The sequence below is a fragment of the Megascapheus bottae genome, unplaced genomic scaffold (genome assembly GCF_031878675.1).
Source record: "Megascapheus bottae isolate mThoBot1 unplaced genomic scaffold, mThoBot2.hap1 HAP1_SCAFFOLD_58, whole genome shotgun sequence".
Taxonomy (NCBI): domain Eukaryota; kingdom Metazoa; phylum Chordata; class Mammalia; order Rodentia; family Geomyidae; genus Megascapheus; species Megascapheus bottae.
In genome coordinates this window covers 726,379-738,599 of record NW_028327477.1, presented here as the reverse complement: position 1 = coordinate 738,599, position 12,221 = coordinate 726,379, and the positions used below count along the sequence as shown (strand labels likewise).

Genomic DNA, 12,221 nt, shown 5'->3' with positions numbered 1-12,221 from the left:
CCCCTCTTTTTTTGAGCAACTGAAATTGAATTTAGAGTTCGAATTTGTTGGACAAGTACTCCACTGCTTCACTCACATTACCAATCCTTTCTTTTGTTTTTTGCGTGATTGTCCTGAGGCTTGAACTCAAAGCCTATTCACTGTCCCTGATCTTTTTGCTCAAATCTAGCACTTTATCACTGAGCCACAGCTCCATCTCTGGTGAGGTGTGTGTGTGTGTGTGTGTGTGTGTGTGTGTGTGTGTGTGTGTGTGTGTGTGTGTGTGTGTGTAATTGGAGAGAAATATCTCACAGACTTCTATGCTATGGCTGGCTTTGAACTATAATCTTCAGGTTTCATCTACATGAATTGCTAAGATTGCAGGACGATCCATCAGTGCCTAGCTGCCAGTCCTTTATGTGATTTAGTTGCTTTTCTCTTGGTATCCATTTTGCACAGAGATGGCCACAGACTATGGTCCTTCTTATCCTTGCCTATCATGTACTGGGATCTCAAGTACATTCCAACATGCCTGGCTTGCTGGGTGATAAGGGAGACTCATCACATTCCCTCCTACACCTCCTTCCAAAGTCTACCTCTTACATACCTAGTGTGAGCTCCTGTGGCAGACCCTCGTGTTCTATGTTCTTTCTTTCTTTTTCATTTTATTATCAGGGTGATGTATAGAGAGGTTGTGGTTAGATTTGTAAGGTAGTGAGTACATTACCTCTTGAACATTTTCCCTCTTCCCATGTTTTTCTCCCACTTCCCATACCTCCACCACATCCCAAGTTGTAAAGTTCATTTGCAACGTATTTTCTTGTGAATATTCCTTTTACACTGCTTCATCCTTTGGCCTTTGTCTCAGCATCTTGCTTTTCCCCTTTCCTTCTCTGATTCAAATAAATAAATAAATATATGTATAATACATCAGGTACCAAAGTCAGATACAGCAACAACAGGTGATAAACAATAAGGGAAAAATGAAAAAAAAATAGAACAATAAAAATAAAAAAGCAGAGTAAAGAAACAGCTTCACATAATACATTAAAGGCATCAACCACAAGGACATATCTCTTTTTTCCATATCCTGGAGTTCATTTCACTTAGACTTATATTTCCCTCCTTCAGTGTATATGTTCTAAAGGAAGGAGTAGAAGGCATATTGATTTTAATCACTGGAATAAATATTAATATAGGTATTTTAATGTTAAAGCTTTGAAAGTATAATTACACTAGTCAAATATTTTGTGAGGTGATTATGTTTCACAGTAGAATCTCATCTCTGACCATATTAAAGAATTATTTTTGATTGTTGTCAACATTTTGTCATAGGAGAAATTAAAGTCTATGTAAAGTATATTGGATAAAGGACCTTAAATTGTCAGATGCGCAGGTTAATACTTGTAATTTCTGTTAGTCAGAAAGCAGAGATGAATAAATCACAGCTTGGTAAAAATCAGGAAGCCCCAATCCCAGGAAATAACTGGGGCCTGGTGAAGCTTTCCTTTAATGTAAGCAACACAGGAAATATCAGTAGGAATATCATGGCCGGAGCCGTGCCCCCCCCCAAAAAAAACAAAATAGCTTAAAAGTAGAGATGTGGCTCAAATGGTTGAGCAATTACCTAGCAATCAAGAGGCTTTGAATTTGAGCCACATTACAAGCAACAAAATGGTGAATTAAAATAAGCACTGTTTCAAATTTAAGATCTGCTCCTCCCAGTTATAGTATGACACCAAAAAATTAAGAAAATGTATTTCTAGCTTTCAGAAGAACAAAAAGAAATCAAGAGGGAACTTTCCAAACTAGCAAAAGACAGAAGACTAGAAACTGAAATCTCATCAAATTGTCTTTGCCTGCCCAAGGAGATATAAATGGAGCAACAAAAACTGAATTCTGAGGTATTCCCTTTAGTCATTTCCAAATATTGTATGATTGTGCAGATGGACACATTTTAAGAACCAGCTCTGTGTGTTATGGAATTGCATGTGTGTATGCAATTGTTGGTCTCATCACATGAGGTATAGTGCAACAATGACAGGATGACATTCCCAGTGGCCTCAGCCAAACAAGAGGTTTTTGGGGGGGAAGGGGGAGGGGGAGAGCCATCCAGGGTTCCCTTGCCCAGCAAGTCACAGGCTATGTTCAAAATACCGCTATTGCCAAAATCCAAAGACAGTCAGGCACAAGTGGCTCATGGCTGAAATCTTAGCTACTCAGAAGACTGAGATTTGAGGATCGTTGAGGATCGTAGTTTAACGTCAGCCTGTCAGAAAAGTCCCCATTAGACTCATCTCTAATTAATGACTCAAAACTAGAAATGGAGTTGTGGCTCAAAGTGTAGAGAGCAAAAGAGCTCAGAGACAGTGCTCAGGCCCCAAGTTCAAAGCTCAAAAAAAATCCAAAGAGAAAAGAGAAATTTGTAAATATTTTCCAAGAAGAAAATGGGTATTTTATCTTTTGTATCAAAACTCTTGAAATCAACCACTTGTATTCTACGTTTTGATGTGTGGATGTGGACGTTAATTTCTTCCTTCACTTGTAGATAAGAGAACAGGGAGCTGGGATGAAACCCTACTGTAAAAGTCATTTCCTTCCTTTGAGAAGAGCCAGCCTCTACCTCACATAACCTCCTATTTCTGTCAGAGAGCTTTTGGGAAGTGATGTGTCACAACAAACCCTCAAGCTGAGTCCCTTCCACAAAACCTCATTCTCATCCCCGACTCCATATTCATTTGGTTCAGTATTTCAAGATAACTTGTAAAGAAATGATTTATGAATTTCCCCTGAATTGCAAATATATCACATTAATTTTTCTCTCATTTTACACCTAGAATAAAAGGCCTGAAATGCTAAGCATACGTAAAATCTATAAGTAGTTGATAAAATATCTACATTATGCTATTGGATTTCTTTTTAAAAGAATATTTATGTTAGCTGGGCTCAGTGGCTCACACCTGTAATCCTACTCAGGAGGCTGAGATCTGAGGATCGCAGTTTAAACTCAGCCTGGGAACTAAAGACCATGAGACTATTATCTCCAATTAACCACCAGAAAACCGGATATAGCACTGTGGTTCAAGGGGTAGGGCAGTAGTCTTGAGCTGAAGAGCTCAGGGACAGAGCCCAGGTCCAGAGGTAGGAGAGTAGCCTTGAGCCAAAGAGCTCAGGGACAACACCCAGGCCTAGAGTTCAAGTCCCACAACTGAAAAAAAAAACATACTTTTACTGAACAGTTGTCATTATTAAGGAATTGTTACTAATGGAATTATTATTCTCAAAAAATTGACATACCAAGGTTTTTAAGCAATAACTCTTAAGCAATTATATATCAAAACCACATAAGGTAGTATAGGGTACCTATACTGTAACTGTACTAAGGTAGCTTTTTAAATAAATGCGCATGGTTTTCTCACAGTGGTAAATAGAGAGCTTGTTTCCTTTACTAGATATTACCATATCATCTCACCTACAGAAAGAACTGCCAAAAAAAAAAGGACTGCCTCTCCATTTTCTGCTAGGTCCCATTTTACTTTGCACCTTTGCATCTGAGTGCTTGCTAAAGTTGCCCGTCATGAGCCCTGTCTTAGAATGAATTGCTTTGAGGGGAATCTTGACTTTAGAGTAGAGTTCAGCATTTCAGGTGCATGGCTTTCCCCTGCCTCTGATTGTCAGCTCCATTACTTGCCGTCCAATGGAGAAGTGCCATTGTGCTTTCTGCTGCATGATCATGACCCCCTGAATAGCACTGAGAACAAGACATCTATCTCTTGCTTCCTGTGCCTAAAACCACTGCTGCCTATGGCACCTGTAGATACTTGCTTTAGCCATGGGGATTGATTCTGAAACCTTGTGCTCTCCACTTTCTGTCACTGTTACTGCTGTGAAGAAGGATTGGTCTCCTGAAGACTTCTCCCACCCACATGCCACTTCCTAAAGGATGGCATGTTATCAGAATATAAAATGTGATCATATGCAAATGCAGACAGTTCTCTGTGCTACTGGCCCTTTCTGGATGTTTCCTAGCTTAACATTTCCAAAGCCAGTGAATTCTATACTGTTCTGATTTTCATGGCACCAATGGAGAATTGAAGACACAGGCATTACCTTGCATGATAACACATACTAATTAGCTGAGGAGGGTGGTTCAGAGGCAGGCACTGTGCAAACTATGAACATGCTACCACTCACACTCTAAGATGCAGAGCCCATTTATTACAGAATAACATGCTATTCCATCCCAAGCGTAGCCTAGTTCTGCATATTTGTATATGTGAAAGTTTCATATTCTATACAATGTGTTAGTGCTTTAAATTCCAAATATAAATGTTTTCCACAAACACTTCCCCATTTTGCCAATTAGAATGTCTGATAAAAAAAACAAACCTTAAAAATAATGTTTGAGCAAGAAGTAAAAGGAGAATCTCTTAAAGGAGGAGGACTGGGATCATGTAGAGAGTAATAGGAGAAGCTAATAGAAGATATGATTAACAGAAAATATGTGCAAAGAAACCCATTGTTCTAATACACACTCAAAACATTTTTAAACTACAAAAGTTCTAGAACAGGGTCATAATTATGTCTGTACAAGGCTAGCCAGTATAATTGTAGGCTCTGTGGACCATGTGAATTCCTTGAAACTGCCTTAGCGAAGTACACAGTATGAGCCCTAAAGTGGACCAGAACAGCATGGGGATGAAGGGGTCTCACAATGCTTGAAACATGCCAGCACAAAAACAGTTGGTGTACAAAAGTGTACCAGAATGTTGCTAAAATGTTTCTCATCTCTTTTAGTTGCAAGAAGGAAAGGAGGAAGGATGCACAGAAGCTGTACCAAAGGCAAAGGAAATGGAAGATGAAATGCAAAAGTATAAATTGAAGCAGCATAAATTACATACATCTGTGTGAAGCTAAGGAACCTGCATTCTGAGTTCCTAAAATGCATATCCAGGGGTTTGGGAAGTAGTTCAGTGGTTGGGAAGATGGTTGGCTGAATGGGGGCTTTTATAGGATCCACAACAGAACAAGAAGAGAAACATGATATGTGTATAACATCTCAAGTTAATCCTAATTTTGCACATTTTATATGAAACAAAAGTATGATTACTAAAATCTTTTGAGGCATTTCAGAATATCTATAATCATTTATTTAGAACCTTGTTTAAAATTATATGAAACATTTAAAACTGGATACGTGGAAATAATTATTTTAAAACCTGCCTTGTAGGCTTGTACTTCAAAATTTCCTATTGAAAGCTACTATAGAAAAGAAAACAAAGAAAATTGAAAGACTTCAACAAAAGCTGAAAAGACAAAGGGCAAAACTGCCAAGCTCTCCTTTGGTGAATCTCTTCCCAAAGTCTACCACACTAAAGAGGAAGACTTCTTTTTCCATTGTCAGAGTAAGGAATGTTTAAGTCAATTTGACAAAGGTTATTGATGGCCGTATTTCTTTTCTCATCGGTTGTGGGGCTTGAACTCTGGGCCTGGCCACCGTCCATATCCAGCTCATAGCTACAGCCATAGTGCCAATTCCGTTTTTTTACTGGTTAATTGAAGATAAGAGTCTCACAGGACTTTTTGCCAGGGCTGGCTCTGAACCTTGTTCCTAAGATCTCAGCCTCCTGAGTAGCTAGGATTAGAGGCATGAGCCACTGGTGCAGTATTTCTTGTATTCACATTGGTGCTTCATCCTCTTTACAGCTGTTGTGTTGACTTGATGGCACTTGAATTCAAAAAAGTTGATGAAGTTTGTAATAAGATGCCAAGGAAACTAGATCATTGTAAATGAAACTTTTAGGCTCACTTAATTTTATCAGTGGTTAAATTTTGCCATCTAGAAATTGGTGTAATATCAGTATCAGAGAGTATTTTTAAATTAAAAAAATAAATTTATTGTAAAGATGATGTACAGATGAGTTACAGTTACATAAATCAGGTGATGAATACATTTGTTTTTGAACAGTGTTACTCTCTCCTTCATTTTCTCACAAGTTGTTCCCTCCAGATCTCCTGACCCTCCCCGTAGTTTAGTACATTTACAACATACAGTTTTTGATATTACAAGAAATTTAAGTAAAAAACAAACTTGTACTAGAGTCCTGAGTTTGTCTTTATAATCTAATATTTCAGTGATGTTTTGCAGAGGAATCATTTGTAATCTGAATTCCTCATGAAGAATGCATGGTATGTCCCTAGGGAACACTTTTCCCTCTAGAATGTTTTTCTCTCTGGCATCTGAAAAGAAAACCTAGCTGAGCATGATGCTACATACCTACATGAACTCAGCCCATGGGAGCCAAAGTGAGGGCAGCTTCTGTAGGTGGCTGTGGGTGCATAGGGAATTAACATTTCCCTATCTCAAAACAAACTGGGCATGCTCATAATCATGTTCATAATCTCATGTCTAAAATCTCAGCTACTTAGCATTGTTTAAGCATTGTACTCAGTAGATTGTATGTTGAAAATGAGTTGTACAACTTGTGGGTGGGAACGGGAAGGAGTGACATTGTCCAAGAAGAAATGTACTCATTACCTGACTTATGTAATGCCAAGCATTCTGTACTTCCCCTTTCTAATAAAAATTAAAACTGAATATTAAAAACTAAAAAATGAAGAAACTATTTCACTTGGTTCATCAGACTTTCCAGGTCTTTCTTAAATAGCTCATCTCAGTAGAAATTTTTGAATCATTCAAGATGCCGATGTGTGGAGAGAACTGAAAGCTACATAAGAATTTAGCAGGAGAAAGTGTCTCCCGTCACCCATGCTTGCTCCTGTAATGATCAAGAACACAAGATGGCATGGGGAGGACTCGATGCGAGTAGTGAGGTAGTTGTCTCCAGGAACTGATTCTGGATATAGTAGCTGTTTGCATGCAGTTCCATTATACACGTAGACATTTGTGATGACTGATCTCTCTGAAGGCTGAAGAAACACTGAAACATATGAATTAGTGCCATTTAAGTGGCATACTTTGATACACAGGACAGGAAAATACACTGATAAAAGGTTCTCCAAACCAGGTACTGATGGCTCACTCCTGTAATCCTAGCTACTCGATCAAGGTTCAAAGCCAGCCCTGGCACGAAAGTCTGTGAGATTCTTATCTCCAACTAACCACTAGAAAGCTGGAAGTGCGCCATAGCCTTGAGCTGAAGAGCTCAGGGACACCTCCCAAGCCCAGAGTTCACGTCCCATGACCAACAAAAAAAGAAAGAAGAAAGGAAAAAAGAGTAAAAAAGCGTCCTCCATGAAAGAGACTGCCAGGTTACATCAGATACATCAGGTTCTTAGAGAAGTGTATTAAGGAATTGAAAGTTATAAAACGTGAAGTTCTACTAGTTATGTTCAAAAATAATAAGGGTTTTGTTTTTGGTAATTCCCAAAGATGTGAAGTAGACATGTGGCCTCGGTTCATTAGCCACTTTGATCTCTTCTAAGATTCAAAAGTTCAATCTGAGATCTATCCAGCTGTATCCCTAACTCCTCCAGAGGTGCTCATGTCAGAGCCCATTAGCCAGGGATTCTGGGTGAATTTATTTCACAGGTACTGTGTTAACATGGAAAAACCAATCAAGAATAGGCTCTAGATATCCAACCCTGCAAATAATGCGGTTGAATATATATCTGAAAGAACCTTTAGAACAAGACCATGGCAAAAATAGGTCTCTAGAAAATTGCTCACCAAACAGAATAGGGGCAAGTCCTATAAAAAAGTCAGGGATTGTGGGTGAAAGCCAGACAAAGAATGATATTCAGCATCTTCAGGAAGTTTGTCCTCCTACACACGAGACCAGAAAATCACTGCTCACAGCAACATGAGTTAGAATGAACAAGCAACATGTGACACCATCTACAGAAGGGACCTCGGCATGTAAAGGATTTTGTAGGTCTGTCTACAAGTACAATGGCAGGAACAAATACCATAGAAGTATAAATGATCTCCTTAAATAGGTAAGGGCTGGAAATGTACACGAGGGAAATGAGTTTAGCCTTGAAAGGCTATGGAAACCGGAAGGGGTGGGACCAAATGTCAGAGATTGCTGCAAGTTCAATAGGAGTGGCCAGACGCACAAGGGAAAGGTGTGGCCACTGTTTGTAAGTGGAAGTGATGAGCAAAGCCAGACGATTCCTCTGCTTGGGATGGCTTTCCACGCATGCTCCGCAGAACTCAGCCTCCTGATTGTCTGGGCTTACAGAAGTGAGCCATTGAACTCATTGTTACAGTAGCTGTTTTCATGAAGTTCTGGGCTTTGCATGGCCAATGCTGTAATGCTTAAATATGTATTTTAATTTGATTTAGAGCCAAGGGCATGTTCAAAAGGGTTCAGAAAATTTAATAGAAAATCAGATTGAATGCAGGCTTAAAATGTTTCTCAACTAAAACAAGGACAAGAGATGCACAAAATAGAGATTCAACATTCCAAGGAGTTCTGTGTAGAGAGAATAACCCATAGAGAGACTCAACAATATGAACTCAGCAAGTAAGTAATAAACTGAGAATGACAGAACATAATCCAAGGTCAGTGACTGTGTCTCTAGAGAAATGGTTGATGAGATTAGTAGGCTATGAGACATAAGTACTATGACTTTGGAATATAATTGTTAGTAAATTAACTTGTAAAATGTTACTCAAACATGGGTACTATTATTTTCTTTATATGGATTTTCCCACTTAACTCTCTTATATGATGAATTTATTCTCTTAAATTATCTGCTACATATTCAATGTTAGTAATTAAGAAAGATACGTTGTTGTAAAATTCCTTTGCAGATTTGATATAAATAGAAATGCTGAATACACCTGGGTTTTTTTGCAAGATTCTACCCTAATTATTTCTCATGGGGATATAGCAGAAAAATACTATTAACTCCAAGGTGTCAGACACTAGGGTTAGTCTTCTAAACTAAGACTGGAATTGGTCAATTCAGCGGCTGCATTTTTGTGTGTGGCCACTTGAGGGAGGCTGGAGATAAAATGCCTTTAGTGTCGCTCATCTGGGTGGGATATGTGCCTCTTCTTCCAACAATAGGACAAAATATTTTTGGGCAGCAAGTACGTCAGCTTCCTGGTCTCTTTTGTTATGCTCAGCACATTGCAAGCATCGACGGGAAGCATGGCTTGTTCTCAGGCTTAACTCCAAGACTGTGTTCAGGAGCCCTTGGAACTGTGGTCCGTAGACACAGGAACTGGAAGTTTCCATAGAGAAGCCTCATGTTCCTTTGACCAAGTTATCAAAGAGACAACTCGAGAGATGATGGCTCATTGTGCTGCTACCCTCATTACACATCCGCTCCACGTGATCACTCTGAGATGTATGATACAATCCATTGGCAGAGAATCCAAATACTGTGGACTTTGTGACTCCATAATAACTATCTTTCGGGAAGAGGGCTTGCTGGGATTCTTTTCGGGTCTCATTCCTCACTGCCTAGGTGACATCATTTCTCTGTGGTTCTGTAACTCCCTGGCCTACCTCGTGAACACCTATGCACTGGACAGTGGGGTTTCTACCATGAATGAAATGAAAAGTGATTCCCAAGCTGTCACAGCATTCTTTGCCGTATGTTGACCTATCCCTTTATGCTTGTATCTATCTTATGGCTGTCAACAACTGCAGGCTTGCTGGTGGATCCCCTCCTTCCTCCCCACTGTATACTTCCTGGATAGATTGCTGGTACATGCTGCAAAAACAGGGAAATATGAGCCAAGGAAATAGCTTGTTTTTCTGGAAGGTCTCCTGTGGGAACTCTTATTATTATGACCTGAGAATGTTAATTTGAAGATGTGAGGCAGGGACAGTGACATTTCTATAGTCCCAGATGCACAGAATTATGGGAGAGAATGTTGATTTCTATACAGTGTGGCATGCTTTTTAAATAATCATTTAATCTTGGGAAAATGGAAAAAAAATGCCTTTGGTGTTTCTCTACTGCACTGAAAGGAGAAATGAAGAAGGGGTTAAAATATTTCCTTGTTCAGTGTGAAGGCAAGTGGAAGACAGAAGGGGCAAGTCCTGTCAGGCCTCATTGAAGATAGATAAAAGGAAGAAACTGCTCAAGAGCTTTTAAAATGATTTCTGATCCTGCATTCAGCTCTTATTCGTCCCAGAGGTTGTGACTGAATTATAACAAATGCTCGTTTCCGCTCATAGTATATAGATAGATGATGAGACTGAATGTTTTGTAGTTCTTGGGAATATTATCTAGAAACTTTTAATTTGATTTGCTGAAAGGAAATTGTTCCTTAGGAGTTCTTTATTGACTAACGAAATGCTGGTATTTGTCCTTGGCAAACTTCACAGTACTGTGGACAGCATGAAGGAGGCCATTGAAGGAATTTCCTTGGTGATTGCACACACTCAGTCTCTTGCCCATACTCCTGTCACAAGGCCTAGCAGCGAGGGCTCTTCTATGGAAAACCTTCCACGTGATGCAGAATTGAAGGGAAGTTTCCCTCCTCGAGAAAACCATGTGACTTCTTCCTCAAATGCATACACTTCAGTTGAGAGCCTGGACCAGTACCTGAGCAGGGTCAATTGCATTTCAATATGTTCCACTGGCTTGCAGTATTTGAATGATTGTTCTTCAGTTTTTGAAATCCTGACTTGTTTGACTGCTTTGTGTTCAGTTAATATTGCTACCATTCAGTGTTCATAATAGAATTGGAGATCTGGGCATTTTTTAAAACTTCAAGCTCTCATGCTGAATCTCTACAGTTATTTTGTTGTTGGTGGTGGTGGTATGTCTTTGTTGTTTACAGTGGTGCTTCCAATATCCTCCATACCTGTGCTCTCCACTCTCAGAATAATTTCAACATTTGTTCTGGTTTCATTCATAGTTATCAAATAGTATATTTAAGAGCATTTCATACATGTCCCATACCTTCTTCTGTCATGTCCTCATTCCCCACTGCTGTCCTTTCCCCCAAAAGTTCCTCTGGTACATTCCTATTATTCATCTTTAAAGTCTAAATTTACAAGATAGAGAGAACCAGTGACATTTCATTCTCAGTCTGGTATATTTGGCTTAACATGTTAAGCTCTGCTGCTATTTTCCTGCAAATGATATTATTTCATTCTTTATAGCTGACTGATTTTCTGTTTTGGCCACATATTGTATTTATGCATGTGCTCCTTGATGAACAGGTACTTGTTTTGATTCTGTGTTTTAACTCTTTTGAAGAGTACTAATATAAGCACAAAGATACAGTGAGAAAAGATATGTTTTGTGTAACTTGCCTCTATAAGGATATTTTAACTTTCTGTGGAAGCTGCATCTGAATTGGTTTGGAAATGAACACTGCTGTCTAGACATATCACTGACCGTGCTTACTACCTGCGTGACTTCACCTCATAGAACCTGATTGTCCTGCACCATCTCAAGCTTACCATCCACTCTTGAACTCATATGCTTACAATGTCAGCAGAGAATTTTCTAGACCTGTAAACTTAAAAACTGAACTTTGTTTCATGGATAAAATTGTGTCATTTGTTGACCTACATTTTTTGTTGTTGTCAGTTGTGGGACTTGATATCTAGGCCTGGGCGTAGTCCCTGAGCTCTTTAGCTCAAGGCTACTGCCATATCCCCGAGTCACAGTGCTACTTCCAGTTTTCTGGTGGATAATTGGAAATGAACAACTCATGAACTTTAGTGCCCAGGTGGCTTTGATCTACAATCCTCAGATCTCAGCCTCCTGAGTAAGTAGGATTGCAGGAGTGAGCTATGGCACCCAGCTACAAAATTTCATAATTACAATGTTCTTGACAAGAACAAGTTTTCCTAAATAACATTTATTATTCTCATTCTTTTGGAAGTGATGATATATTTCCATTGAATTTTAAGGAAATAAGTGAATTTTACTATACTCTATTTCCAACTTCCTGTGCCACACTTGTGAGCTCTATTCTTTGTCTTTAAATTCTCAGTCATACCATCACTAGAATGCCTGATGGATAAGTGAGTAGTAATAAATAACTTCCATGTTAGGGATGGCGAGCTTAAATTATCAATTTGTTTCTCCTATTCAGATTCTGCGCTTACTGTCCTCCTCTCATCTATAGGTGTCATGTAACCATTTCATCGCACCTTGTGATACAAACCCGGTAAGTCCCCGTGTGTGCACCCCTGGAAATGTGCAAACTGTGACACATGCCAGTCACTGCTGAGTGTGTGAGAGTACATTGATGACAGTTTTGCTATTTATCCACTGTTTGAATATTTCTAGACCAAGAT

The 12,221-nt window shown here is 39.1% G+C and overlaps 1 protein-coding gene and 1 pseudogene across 1 annotated transcript in view; both read left to right on the top strand.

Annotated features, from left to right (window-relative positions):
* LOC150039796 (uncharacterized) overlaps window positions 1-7,231 on the top strand; it is an 89,894-nt gene extending 82,663 nt beyond the window's left edge. Inside the window, exons 6-8 of the mRNA XM_090327593.1 lie at window positions 4,777-4,850; window positions 5,210-5,384; window positions 7,037-7,231. Of these exons, the coding sequence (XP_090183719.1) occupies window positions 4,777-4,850; window positions 5,210-5,384; window positions 7,037-7,108 (321 nt within the window). The 3' untranslated portion in view covers window positions 7,109-7,231. The remainder of the gene's footprint in view (window positions 1-4,776; window positions 4,851-5,209; window positions 5,385-7,036) is intronic.
* A 1,833-nt stretch (window positions 7,232-9,064) lies between these two features.
* LOC150039795 (mitochondrial carrier homolog 2 pseudogene) lies at window positions 9,065-12,091 on the top strand (annotated as a pseudogene).
* The last annotated feature ends 130 nt before the right edge of the window (window positions 12,092-12,221 follow it).